We start from the raw sequence: 14,774 nt of genomic DNA on the forward strand, positions 1-14,774 counted from the left end.
TGGAGAACAAGCACCACTGCCTGCCACTACTAATCAACAACATTTAGCTTTAAAAGAATGTGCAGTGCCAAGATTTAAAGAAATGTTATCAATGTCCTACATTCTGCTGCAAGACTGGTCTTTCCATTTATGTGTAGAGTCAAGCTTGGTGGTGCACGCCTGCTGCCCGAGCACTTGGGAAGCTGAGTCACAGGGGCTGTGGTTCAAGGCTTCCCTGGGCTACACAGCAAGACTGTGTCTCTAAAACCAATTCTATTTGGTTGTGTGTGTGTGTGTGTGTGTGTGTGTGTGTGTGTGTGTGTGTGTGTGTGTGTGTTTGTTTTAATTGTAAATAGAAGACTGGATAAAAAGAGGAAGGGGCTGGAGAAATGGCTCAGTGGTTTAGAGCACTGACTGTTCTTCCAGAGGTCCTGAGTTCAATTCCCAGCAACCACATGGTGGCTCACAACCATCTGTAATGGGATCTGATGCCCTCTTCTGGTGTGTCTGAAGACAGCTACAGTGTACTCATAATAAATAAATCTTTTTTTAAAGGAAGGAAGGAAAGAAGGAAGAAAAAAGAATCTGCATGCTCTTGATTTATATTAAGAATGCAACTTCTTCTTTTAAGCAGTACTCTGCAGTCAGCCTTTCCTTCTGCCTTCATGTGTGAACCCTTCCCACTACTCACTGCTGCTCTTAGCTCAGTCTTGATGACACCTGGAAAAGGCATGCCGGTATCGCCTCTGCAGCCCAGAATCTGCCAATCTCAACTTTTTTCCTAATTCCCTATACTTAACCAAACCACTAGAAATACCTTTCCAGACTCTGCTTGAGTAGAACTGCTCTGGCTTTTATTTCCCTGAAATTAACATCTAAGAATAGTATTACACGGTTCATGTGGTATAGCTCTAGTTAGGTATGGGGCTTAGATCTTATCAGCCTGACTGTAAATACTCAAAAAGCCAACTTCATGTTTATTTTACTTTTATGGCAGTTCCCACATGTATATGGCAGGCATTCAAGAAAAAAAAATCTATCTTAATTGTGTTAAACTTAGTTCCAGGCACTAAGAGATGGCTCCGGCGGCACAGTGTCCAGTGCATAAGCTGAAGGAGCAGAGGCTGATCCTCAGCACGTGGACAAAGTCTGATAAAATGTGCTCTGGGGAAGGGCAAATAACGTGGGTCCTGGGGCACCAGGCAGACAGCTTATCCAACTCTAGGTTCAGTGAGAGATCCTGTCTCAAAACAAGGAATACTCAACATCACCTGACCTCCAGATGCACACATGCCTAAACGTGTGCGTGCACACACACACACACACACACACACACACACACACACACACACACACACTTATGATTTCCAAATTCTAAGAAAAGCAACATTATATTTTTTAATTTCTAAAGAAATGTTTAATTATTTGTCCCTTTTTACCTTTTTATAATGAAAAAGTTGATAAAGGTAAGAACATTTCTAGAAAATTTAGAAAAGAAAAATTTCAAATCATCAGCATTACCAGCACTTAGAAATAGCTACTAAAGCTTTCTCATTACTATTCATAGCATTCATAATAGTTGTAAATGTTTATTTGTAACCATCTCTTGCCACACTGTGTATCATCTGTTTCCACTCCAGAACAGCAAGGACTAGATCCCTTCCCTCTTACTTCAGTGGACATTTACATTATACACATAGCTGGTCACCGTTAGTTATTTTAGGAAATCCTTCCTACGATCCTGATTTTTAGAAACATGATTAGAAGTGGTTGGGAACGACTTTTCATAACATGCCTCTGGCCGCATGCTCGTGCTCAGAGCTGCAGGCGTGTGGCATGACCAGTGCAGCCTCATGCGGGGACAGCACAGGGCCGACGTCACCATCAGTGCTGTCACGGGCTAGCCCCCCAGTGACAACTCACCGCTGCCACTGCACGTGCACAAAAATGATTAAGTTGTTCTATTTATTCTTGTTGACATATTTTAGAGTTTTGTAGAAACTAAAAGGCTCTTTATCATTTGTGACCAGAGAGACAAGATTTCTTAGTGCACTACATTTTAGTCAAAATACAGTTTACAAGTGCTGGGAAGAACGCAGTCACTGCAGGAGGATCATCAGGTAACATAAGCAAAGTGTGATCTTTAGCAGATTTTAAATACAAGGGTGCAGTACTGTTTAAAGACTATAACTAATTTTGGATTAATTTCTCATAAGATGAAAGGATTTAAGTCTATTACAAGAAGATAATTAAAAGTTGATGTTTAGGAATATCAGGATAATGAGAAACTGCTAATGAAGTAGAGGCATGAAAGTGCTACTGTATTTTATAATGATGCTTATCCACAGCAACAATGCTGGGAAGTCTAAGACACGCATTTCTCTGCTGCTGAGTTCAAATGTAGACTTTCCACACTGGTATTTATCCTCAAGGATTAGCTGCACACATCATTCGTTTAGACATCGGATTCACGGCCGGGAGGCAGCACCGTCAACACAGCGTGCCGTACGGTGTAAAGAGCTGAGTTTGGATCCCCAGCACCCACAGTAAAAGGCCAGGTATGCTGCCATATGCCATTCGTCCTAGCACTGGGAAAGCAAAACAAGAGGGTCACTGGTACTTGGGACCAGCTAGCCTTACCCACTTACTGAGTTCCACATTCAGTGAGAGACTGTAGATCAGAAAACAAAGTGGAAGCCACCTCCATTTCTATCTTCCATACGCACAAATCCACACATACACACACATGCCCCTTCCCATAAATATATACATGTATAAACCATATAAACACAAAAATAAACAAGTAAACAAAATAGTAAACTCAGCTGCTTAGACAAAAGTCCCTTGTTAATATTCTAATCTAAACAGTAAAAGCATTAAAAGGAAGCACAACACTTAAGAGTACCCATGTCTAAATACGTACGGCAATTACAAGAAGCCGGAGGGCTGGCAGTGGAGGCCTGAGCTTACAATTGCTACAACTAGCTCAATGAGTACTGAGCGCCCTTATCTCTGTCCAGTGATTATAAAAATTAACTCAGGTATATAACACTGGGCCTCAGAAGCAAGGCAAGAATGCTGCTAAGTAACGTTTACTACATGCATTCTCAGAACAGAGGGAGCAGCATACCTGGCTCTGCACGGTCCCTGGAGAGGCTGCTGTCAAGGCGGCTCCTGACTCACGGCTGAGAACCTGGACTTGGAATGCTCCCATCACCGTGCATTCATCAGACTGGCTTAGTTGTCTGTGCAAACAATGTGGTCTATGCTGAACAACCACTGCCCTTCCAAGAGTCTGAAATCATGGTACCTGCTATGCAGCAGTTGCCCACAAACCCAGCTCCCAGTAATAACTCTGTGGACCGAGTCTTTAATAAACTTCCCTGATAGACTCAGCCACGAGCACCAACAGGACTCTACATGTATCTGTAACTCTTATCATAAAAGGCGCTCATTGTACTGGTGATCCACGACTCTCCCAGCACATGCTGGCCGTCTGAAGGTGTGCTATGGCTCCCCTTCCATGTCAGTGAAGACCGGCAAACAGATGAAAAAGGCAAGAACATGGTATGGCAAAGGCAGTACGGCAAATGTACAGGTTAAAGCACAAAAGAGAGAACGTCTTCACTGAATGTCTTTGGACTGTTCTGCAAACTTCCTACGGAGGTTCTCACACGCTCCTACTTGATTGTCCTTTTTTGTCTGCTCACACAGCACTATAGTTTGGCATAAGCATGTGTTTCAGCTGGTGACAGAAGGCAGGCGTTCTATCAGCTTCTATCTACATGCACACTGCTGTACTGACTGCTCCAACCACTTTCCAAGCACACAGCAAGTCGCACTGCTTGGTGCTTATGTTTGCTCCTCTAGACTGGATCTCCACCTTCTGGCCAAAAGATCAAGACGACCACACAAACACAGGTAAAAGAAGGCCCAGGGCTTGGTTAAAGAGAATTATAGGCCACTCCTGAAACAAAATATGTTTTAATCTTGCGAATAAGAGAAAGTATTATTATTATTTAAAACAAACATCATGATGCAACATAGTAAATTTGTATCAAATGTGAACCAAGCACTGTAAAAGTCAAGAAACATTACAAGGAATCGTGGTCTCCTGAAAACAGTTAGCAATTCTAGAACCATGACTGAAGGAGAAAAGAGGCCTCACCACAGGTGTCAGGAAGGAGTTCTGGCTGGGCTTGGGGGACGGGGTGTGTCCCTTAGCTCCATCCTGTGTGCTCGAGGTGAGGCTGCTTGCAGACTTCAGTCATTCATTCTAGTGACTTTCTGAAAGTCACGGGTACCACTGGCAAGGGAGAGCTACTATAAACTTGAGGGTTTTGGGTTTTTTTTTTTTTAAGAGTTATTTATTTATTTTATGTATATGAGTAGACCTTTGCTGTCTTCAGACAAAGCAGAAGAGGGCATCAGATCTCATTACAGATGGTTGTGAGCCACCATGTGGTTGCTGGGGATTGAACTCAGGACCTCTGGAAGAGCAGTCAGTGCTCTTGACCACTGAGCCATCTTTCCAGCCCTATAGTTGATTTTTAAAAGCTATTATTCTGCTCTGGAATAAATACAATTTTGTGAGAACATCTGGGAAGCCTCTACAGAATAGGAAATGTTCTTGACACTATTAAAAGATCTTTTGATATAAAAGTGTTTATGAACTTGTCAAACTTACACAAATAAGATCAGAATTCTGTTTCTATCCAACCTCTATATCAGCTCCTCCTACATCATCAAATCAAAGTTCCAAAGTAAAGATGGTACGTAGTACATTTTTAGTAAAAAGCAAAACAAAACCACACACGTGCTTTTGTGTTTCTTACTTTATACATGTGTAACACACACATGTGTGCGAACACACATTTTTAGACAGAGTTTCACTTCTATAGCATATGTTAGTCTCAAACGCCAGCCTCCATCTCCCAAGTACTGGGATTTCCAGACATGCACCATCATGTCCAGCTTACAAATACACAGCCAGGCATGGTGACATGCACCTTAATCCCACCATTTAGGGGGTATACAGAATCAGAATCATCGCTGTATATTAAATTTTATTACTTGAAAATGCAATAGTGAAACATTTCAATTGTTAGCTATTGCTTAAAAGCAGTTTTATTGCTCTAAACCTCTGATGAAAGAAATGTGCAACTTAGAATAAACCAGGGGAAGTAAAGCCCAGCAATGCATGGAAAACAAAGGTACCGTAGAAGCTGGTTAGAATTCATAATGAAGAGCGTGCTGGTAAGAACACAGCAACCTGCCTGAAACTGATATTCATTAGGGTACTCTTCACATCAATAGAGCCATTTGGACTCTGTGGGCTTTATCAGTGTCCCAGCTGGTAATGGTTGAAGGTTAATGCCTTACCCCATTCTGTTCAATTTTCTACCCTAATTAGCCCTCCAAATCTATAGCTGTGAGGACCAAGTGTCTGTGCTCAAAGGAAACTAATTAATGCTAGCAAATTAGATCAAGTCCAAAGATCCAACAGGCAAACTCTTAGTTAAACACTCCCTGTTTAGAAGTGTAGCTGCCGATGGTTACTGCTGGTGACTCTAGCAAGACACACGGCTTTCCCTGAGAGTGACTCATCTCTGTCCCTAAAACACTTCTATCTCCTTCACAAACCCAAGCTGCTGCTGGCAGTCAGACCCGGTTCTCACAACCAGCTGGGATGACAGGCATGGGAAATTAAACAGAAAAGCTCTCCTCCACAGGGATGTTACAGGAATGGAGCAGAAAGTCCTATCACTTATTAAAATCCCTCCATTTTCATCCAGGAGCCACACTCTTAGCATATGCACTGGTCCTAAGTGAACTCCTATCATCATTTAGTAAGCAGACTACAAACATATAAAATGACAATGTCCTGGCTCCAGCCAGTGACTTACGCTCTGCCTGAGCACAGCCGAGGGCAGGACCATCACTAGTGTTCACCACAGGACCAGGAGCAGAGGAAGACTGAGGAGTATTTGTGTCCATAAAATAATGTTACCTTCTAAACACCTTTTTGGGAATAGCCTTTAAGAAGTCAATCTTCAAATACGCAAAACTCATTCCCAGCATACTTTCTAGTAATGGAAAGTCATAAAAATAATCTAAATGAACCTCAAATTCTGAGATGCTTTTAAAGTGTTTCTATACTTAGTTGCCTGTTTATTGAACGTGTGCATGTCTTGTGTGTGTAGGGGTGTGTGCAGGCTCCAGTGTCAAGGGGTGGTTTTGGGGGGTCAGAGGACAACTTGTGGGACCTGGAGATAAAATTCAGGTCTCAGGCCTCGAGGCAAACGTCTTTACCGCTGAGCCATTCTCCAGCAGCCACTAAGCGGCTTCTACTATCAAAATATTGTCATTTTAAAAATCCAATCTTAACAGGCTAAATAACTCCATTTTTGACAAAACCTGAAACTGCATTGTTTTCTGCCACTATAACGTAGTCATTGTAAAGCATGGGTATTTTATCATCTTCCCTTTTACCTCAGAAACCGAAAACAGTTTCACTTTCTAAAAAAAGTAAGTTCAGTTCCGAAACCCAAATTCTTGCAGTTGTTTTGCATTTTCCTCGGAATCTTACCAGGAAAGTTAACAAAAAAACACTTAGCTAGCTTTGCTACGCTCGAGGTGTCAGAGGACAGTAGGCTATAAATCAAAACCAAAGAAATAAAAATGCAGTTGAGTTTGCCGCTCTTATTTCCCTAGTACTGGAAAGTTGGACTCGAATACTTTAGTACACTTTCAAGATTTCCCCGGCATCGCTTGAATGAGGATGTGTTTTGAAAAGTCCCATGAGGCAAGTGGAAAGCTGCCTCTTGGGATTGTTAGTGTGACACCTGCCAATGCCAGATGTTCCCTGAACCCTGCAGGTGCCAATGGGCTAATTTCTCCTGACACCTGGGGTGGGAGAGCTCAAGGAAGGTGCCCTGATTAAACAACTAATCTCCAGTGAAAGCAAGCGCACTATCACAGGGTGACTTTTAAACTACTAATCGATAGAGGATTCCAAATATAATAGTCATACAAATCACTCAATACAAGCAGCACAATGCTACCAGAGGGACCATTCCTGTCTTCCAACCTCCACTGTATTGCAGAAGTCAATTCCAGGGTTGAAGGAGGAGGAGAAAAAGATCCTGAGCATATTCGCTTTTTTTGACAGTCATAAAACTAGAGTTGACACATCTGATCCCCCAGAAAGAAACCTAGCACGACCTGTAATGCAATTCTCTCACTAAAAATCACTGTCAGGCGTGGACAAAGAAAGGTAACTGTGGTAAAGAAAACAGAGGTGGGGTGAGGGATGGAAACACAGCCTATATAATCTCCGCACAAAATAAGAAAGACGCAAGCGTCTGTTCATTTTTATTTTACATGTTAGGAATATTTTGCTTATATGTCCATCTGTGCACAGCATGCATTTCTAGTGCCCAACAAGACAAAAGAGGGTATCAAATGCCCTGGACTGGAGTTACAAACATCTGTGAGCATCCATGTAAGGGCTGGGATACCCTGGGCCTCCACAAGAGCAACCAAAGCTCTTTAACCACTGAACCATCTCCCCAGCTCCAACAGCAAAATGTTACTGCTTTTTTTAAATAGCCATTCCAAGAGGTAGATCATGTTTTTTAAAAGTTTCTACAATACAGCTTCTAACAGCCCATCAACTACTGACCTATGATGGCCCCATTTTAGTTACCACTGTCACTGTACATGCATTTTTATTAGGCTGGTACATATCAATCAACAATGTTTCTACAATTACCATACACAGGAACAGTACTGTGAAAGTATTTTCAAAGACAAGCATTTGTGGGTGCCCCTACATGCATTTACATAAGTAACTTCTACATCAGAGCACAGGACAAAGCAGAGAACACACAAAGCAAATTCTGATGCACTGCAAGTTCAAGCAAGACTCTCCTCGTAATGCAGTGACATGTCACTGAGGAAAACCGTCACTGTTCGAGTCTGTGTGAACATTACCACAGGCTGCCTGAGTGTGCACACACTACCACAGGCTGGCAGTGAGCCTGTGTGTGCACACACTACCACAGGCTGGCAGTGAGCCTGTGTGTGCACACACTACCACAGGCTGGCAGTGAGCCTGTGTGTGCACACTACCACAGGCTGACAGTGAGCCTGTGTGTGCACACACTACCACAGGCTGACAGTGAGCCTGTGTGTGCACACTACCCACAGGCTGACAGTGAGTCTGTGTGTGCACACTACCCACAGGCTGACAGTGAGTCTATGTGTACACACTACCACAGGCTGACAGTGAGTCTGTGTGTGCACACACTACCACAGGCTGACAGCTGCCTCACAGGTCCATCAAACATTAATTTGATGTTTCTTTTTCCCCTCTCAAAATGAACAGAATAACTAGTTTCTCCGAACACTCACTTCAAGTTTCTGTCTATGAAACTACACTTCCAGAAGAAGGGTTTTGTTCCTAGTGTGGAGGGATGCTTTTAAATTGTAAATGAACAGAATACTGACTGCAAGTCTGAAAGCTGGGAAGCTAGTATCTCAGTGCAAGTGTGAGAAGCAACTCATACATATTAATTCATTCTACTTGACTTTGAGGCTAAGGATTAAATTCACATCATATTATTACAAATGAGTTTGATCTTTGAATGAATATATGAATCTTACCTTCAACTTGTTCAGAACACCTTTCTCTGGCCTTTTCTCTCATTATCTTTGGGATCAGAACATCTTTCTCAACATGTCTGAGATGCTGCTCTGGAAAAAGAGATTTCATGATAGTCTCAAGTCAATAATAGGAAATATACTAATATTTTAGTTTATTTAAAGTAAAAGCCTAAACAAATATGCTTTAAATGGTTCTTTTACCACTGGATAAAGATGTGATTTCTTTAATTACTATAAACCATTCTAAAACTTTCATATAAAAGAAAAAAGGAGGGTTACAATCAACATCTTTCTAAAACTGCAAATTTTACTACAATATTTCCTCACCAATGTAGCCCATCAGAGCACAAACCTAAAGTCTGAATCTCATTTTCTTATTAATGTAATTTGTATATGTTTTGATCTTTACAGGTGCTGAAATGGTGATGGAGATGAAAAGACACAGAACTGAAAGACACAAGAGAAGAAGTGTGCCCTACCATGAGGACAAGTGGCCTAAGAAATACATAACTAGCTGAGAAAAAACAGCATCGAGGGGCCTATGAAATTAAGATTTCTGTGGCCTCTGAGCATACCATCTACCATGGGCTGAAACTGCAAAGTCAGCAACTACAACCACAATCCACATGTTTCCTAAATTCTGAGAAAAGTGAAGGAGTGATTGCCTTACACCACCAAACACAAGGAATCCAAAAGACAAAAGGGTGGCAAAGTCTGATTAAAAGAGATGGCCAAACTTCCCTGAGTACCCAAAAAACTGATGCCAAAGCAGATGTTATACCATGTGAAAGCTATCTACAACCGAGGCAGAAACCACAGGTTACTGACCTTCTACTGCTGTCACGACACAGTGAAAGAAAGGTATTTAACCATCAAAGCCCAGGAAGGTTCTAAGAAGATCTGGGGTCCCTAAACTCTGGTACCATGTCAATAGCTACTGGGTACGGGCAGCTATGAACAAATATATACATTTATAAAGAAGACATATACACATATACAGAGAGAGAGAGAGAGAGAGAGAGAGAGAGAGAGAGAGAGAGAGAGAGAGAGAGCACGTGTGATGGTTTGCATATGCTTGGCCCAGGGAGTGACACTATTAGAAGGTGTGGTCTTGTTGGAGGAAGTGTGTCACTTTGGTGGTGGGCTTGGAGACACTTTTCCTAGCTGCCTGAGAATGCCCAGTCTGTTCCTGACTTCCTTTGAATGAAGATGTAGAACTCTCAGCTTCTCCTGCACCATGCCTGCCTGGATACTGCCATGCTCTTGTCTTGATGATAATGGACTGCACCTCTGAACCTGTAAGTCAGCTTCAATTAAATGTTGTTATTTATAAGATTTGCCTTGGTCATGGTGTCTTTTTACAGCAATAAAACCCTAAGACAGAGCACTACTGCCCCTTTAATCAATATAGATGCAAAATTCTTAACAATAAGCAAATTTAATATAACAATATGTTAAAAACAAGCATACAGGAGCAGCAATACTTGATGACTAAGCAGTATCTACTGGAGAATTTCAAGGTCACTGAACATACAGACATCAGTAAGTAAAATTCACAGGAAAAATAAATAGGGAAACATGGTAATCGCAACAGACATTGAAAAGCTCCCTGGCAAAACACAATATCCACGCAGAGTAATGGATCTCAGCAAAATAAGACTAGAAAAAGTTTCAGTGGGATAAACAATACCTAACTCTACCCAGCACACCCAATGTCCAAACTGTTCCTGGGAAAGCAGCCGAGACAGAGAAGGCTACTCTCACCTTTCCCACCAGGCACAACTGGAGACTCTGCAGACAGTACAACCCAGGGGGAGGGACAGCCAGACTGAAAAGGAAGTACAACTACAGTTAACTAAGATAAAATAATTCTACAGAAAAAACAGAAACAATCTTTACAAGAAAGACTAGATTTACTTGAAGATTAACATAACTTTCAGACACAAACCAATATGCAACATTCGAATAAAGAAGGCACACGAAAAGAGATCCAGGGGATGAGTCAAGAAATATTACAATTTGAAAAGTTAAGTTGTTTAGAATGGAAAGAAACTCTGAAAGGAAATGTAGAACAATAACAATGGAGAAAGCAACAGAAAGACTAAGTGCAGAAAACATCTTCAATTTTCAACAGAAGTAGAACAGAAGTCTCCATTCAAAAGCAGGTTTGGTGGTGATTAAGACATCTACATTTGAGCTGGAGAGATGACTCAGTGGTTAGAGCACTGGCTGCTCTTCCAGAGGACTGTGTTCTATTCCCAGCACCCACACGGAGGCTCACAACCATCTGTAACTCCAATTCCAGAGGGTTGATGCCATCTTCTGGCGTCAGGTACACACACTGTAACATAGAGGCAAAGTACCCATACACGTAAGAAAATTCAAATAATGTAATTTAAAAGATATTCACATTCCAGCTGGTATCGTAGCAAATACTTGCAATCCCATCGTTGGAAGGCTCTAAGACAGCCTGGGTTACAAGTGACACTATCTCAAGGGGGAGGAGGGGCGGGGCAGAGGGAAACTGAGGAATGGTTTATTTAGTAGAGTGCTGACTGTGCAAGCACAAGAATCTACCCCTAGAGCTCACATGATCCATCTGCCAGCCATGGGGACAGACATGGACGTGCACTCCCAGGTCTGAGAAGGTGAGGATTCACTGAGCAGCCAGAGAAGCCTAACTGGTGAACTCCAGGCAGGGAGAGAGATCCACTCTCAAAGAAAGTAACAGAGTTCCTGAGGATGACAACCAAGGTTGTCCTTCAGCTTCCATGTACCTGCTCACACCTGAACACACACACACACATACACACACACATACACACACACACACACACACACACACACACACATTTAGAAAAAAAGACCCACAGATACCTACATGTCACTTAAATAATAAAATGTGGGTGTGATAGATCTTGATAAATTATACACACATATTGTAATCTATAGTGCAACCACTAAAATTAAAAAAAAAAAATCAAAGCATTACACATAAAGAAAATACTCAAAGTAGAAAGCAAAGCAGCATTCAACAACATTAAATACACTCACTTTTATGAAGACAGTGACACCAGCCTACCAAATCTGTGAGATGTGTCAGTCTGCACGGGAGAAACCCTGCTGCAGTAAAGCTCACAGTAAGAATGAACTCTGTAACCAACCATCTAACCTTCCATTTGCAGAACTGGAAAGGAGAAGAGTGAACTTCATGTAGGGACTAAGAAAATAACAAAGAACAAAACACAGTGAAAGGGTGAAAGAAACACAAATCAGATATAAAAAATGGAAGCTGCTTCTTTTTAAATCAACAGACTGGCCATGGGAGCTTCTTTTAACAAATTCTACCAAATACTTAAAGAATGAATATTATTAATTTTAGTCTCTTCCTAACACATTTCAGAACAGCTACATTTACAAAAGCAGCATTTACAGCAAGCACACAAGCACACACACACACACACACACACACACACACACACACACAAGCACACACACAGTATACCTCATCAACACAGTATACCTCATCAACACAGATGTACGTATCCTCTAGACAACACCAGTGAATTAAGCCCAATGTGTAAAAAGAAAACCACATAAATCAGCTGGGTTTATCTCAGAAACTCAAGGTTGGTACACTATTTTAAAATAAGAAAAGTATGTGTAATTCATCCTATTAATAGCCTAAAAAATAAAGGTTGATTCAGTTACAGCACAAGACAAAATTAAACATACATTCATAAAGAAAAAAATTTATAAAAGTAATTTATTTAATTCAATAAAAAATATCTAAATTTCCAACAAAACACACAACATCAAAACAAAGTAAATGCAACAGTTGATATAATACATCCAAGAGGGACACAGAACACTGGGACACTGTCCTGTAGAACTGAAAGGCAAACTGCACATGCACAGAGCTGTCTAGGGACGGAGCTCACGGGGAGAGTGTCTGTCTAATGTGTCCAAGATCCTGGGTTAGGTCCCCAGCATCTCAGACTGGAGAAGAGTCAAGAGGGCTACTCTGTAGTTAATAATACTGTGCCAATTCAATTTTGTGGTTTTAATATTATCTTACAACTATACATCATCCCTACAAAAGTCTGTCACAAGAATATATGGGAGTCTACTTAGTATTTTTGGCGACTTCATGTGAATCTAGAATTTCAAAATAAAGAACCAAAGATAAAAACTTCTTGAAGCAATCACAGGGGAAAAAATGTCATCAGGACTCAGAATCAGGAAGAGCTGATTTATATATATATATCAAACCTATTAGCCAAGAAAAGGGGTTAAAAAAAATCAATGGCTTAGCCTTCAGTAAACTTTCAAAATTCTGTCAGTGAAAGCACCCATCAAGGTAAGGCATCCATGATTCAGCACTGGGTCAGCAGGTGCACCTGGGGTCTAGGATCCCTACAACCTGGGGCAGTGAGAGCAGAAAAGGCTGTCATCCAGTCCTGGCAGTAGCTCTTCACACCCGGAGCCAGTCACAGTGGTCAGTAGGCAGCTGCTATGTTTGGGATGTGGGGCTGGGCAGGCTATTAGGAAGGGCGGGCTTAGAGCAGTTGGTCAAGTGTTAAACCTACACTCAGTGCAGTTGCTGAAGACAACATATTTGCTCTTCAGATTGTTAGACTGAATAAATCAGTCTTTACAGAAGTCTGCAAAGTGTGTTCACAATGACAGCTGGCTTCCTTGAATAACAGTCCTGTACAAGGTGACCCACGAAATACTGTTATAGGTGCTTCCTAGCAAACTCTACTGAAACTAGCAATAATCTTTATACATGTTGAACACAGCAATTTGGAAATATGAAATATGAAGTTTTCCAAGAAATGAGACACACAATTTATGAGTGCTTAGCCAGTCAAGTCTTTATAGATATTCAAAGACTGAAAAATACCAGATCAGAAACTCTAGTCGCAAACATTCCTGATAAGAATACTCAGTCTGGTCAGTTTTGTCCTGGAAATTATGATGCAGGAAATACAACACTGACACTTAGCCTTGAATTAAGATAAGAACGTCATAGGAAATCGTGACATCAAGAGTACTAGAAAAAAACAAACAAACTGTACTCAGATCCTGAGCATCAGGATGGAGCTCCAGTCACGGTCACCATTTTCCTTAGGAGCCTGGAGAATGTAACCTGGCTTTAAGATCTGCTCAGCAGAAACTGGGCAAACAAACTGACCGCCACATTACTGAGATAATGGGGAAATCAAGAGAGGCCGTGCCGAGTTTACATAACTGTAGCGTACATTATATCTAAAAAGACACTTTACCCTTAGAAATTTAATAAAAGATGAACAGTATCTTTCAGTAGATCATAAAATTTGTCTGTTTGACCTCTAAAAGTCAGATGTTAGAATTTACACTGGGTGCAAATTTTTATTTTTTAAGCTATGTTATTTTAAAGCTAATGAAATGTAAAGGTCTTGCTACAGCAGAAATGTCTGGTTTCTTTGGAGACTCAGAATATAGTGATGTTTTGCTGGGGCAGACAGGTGAAAGCATGCCTTGCTGAAACCAACACAGGTGAAAGGAGGTTTTGCTATTGAAAACATATGAAAAGACACATGATGTTTAGAAAGAATATAAATATGACCCCACAGTGGGAGCTCATACATTGATCTGCTCTGCTCCGCCTTGCTAGTCTATGTTGATGATACATGTATTGGTTAGCCTTACATTGCATTGCTGACCTTTCCTTGTGGAGACTTCATAGAGAGTAAACCCACAAGACTCTACTTTGTTGTATAAGTGTATGATCAGCAGTGTGGGGAGGTGCACCACATGCTCCAGAGTGGCAAGGTAAGAAGTTTCTCAGCAACACACAGAGGATGGATTTGCTCCTTGGCCTTTAAATGTGGCCATTCTAACAGACTTTTATTTCTCTTTTCTTGTCCCTTATTTTGGCTTCCTCTAAAGTAATAACATTGAGCATCTCTTCATATGCTTTCTCCCCCTCTGTGTATCTCCTTTATATAATGTCTGTTCAAGCCTTTGGCCCATTTATAACTGGCTTTGTTTTTCAGTAATTAAATTATCAGCATAGGAGGAGAAGTGGGGGAATAAAATAAATTATCAGCATAGTGTGTATACCTGCGTGTGCAAATGATAAT

General features: G+C 41.2%; 1 protein-coding gene across 3 annotated transcripts in view; it reads right to left on the bottom strand.

Moving 5' to 3' along the window:
• CMC1 (C-X9-C motif containing 1) overlaps window positions 1–14,774 on the bottom strand; it is a 57,513-nt gene that overhangs the window by 29,463 nt on the left and 13,276 nt on the right. Inside the window, exons 1-3 of one of the 3 annotated variants that reach the window (XM_080933939.1) lie at window positions 11,237–11,341; window positions 10,411–10,474; window positions 8,647–8,736 (exon numbers count right to left, since the gene is read on the bottom strand). In XM_080933939.1, the coding sequence (XP_080790065.1) occupies window positions 8,647–8,736; window positions 10,411–10,474; window positions 11,237–11,245 (163 nt within the window). In that variant the 5' untranslated portion in view covers window positions 11,246–11,341. Of the gene's footprint in view, window positions 1–8,646; window positions 8,737–10,410; window positions 10,475–11,236; window positions 11,342–14,774 lie in introns of those variants that run through there. The other 2 variants (XM_080933941.1, XM_080933940.1) reach the window with 2 other exon arrangements.

The sequence above is a fragment of the Micromys minutus genome (assembly GCF_963924665.1).
Source record: "Micromys minutus genome assembly, chromosome: 21".
NCBI classification, from domain to species: Eukaryota; Metazoa; Chordata; class Mammalia; order Rodentia; family Muridae; genus Micromys; species Micromys minutus.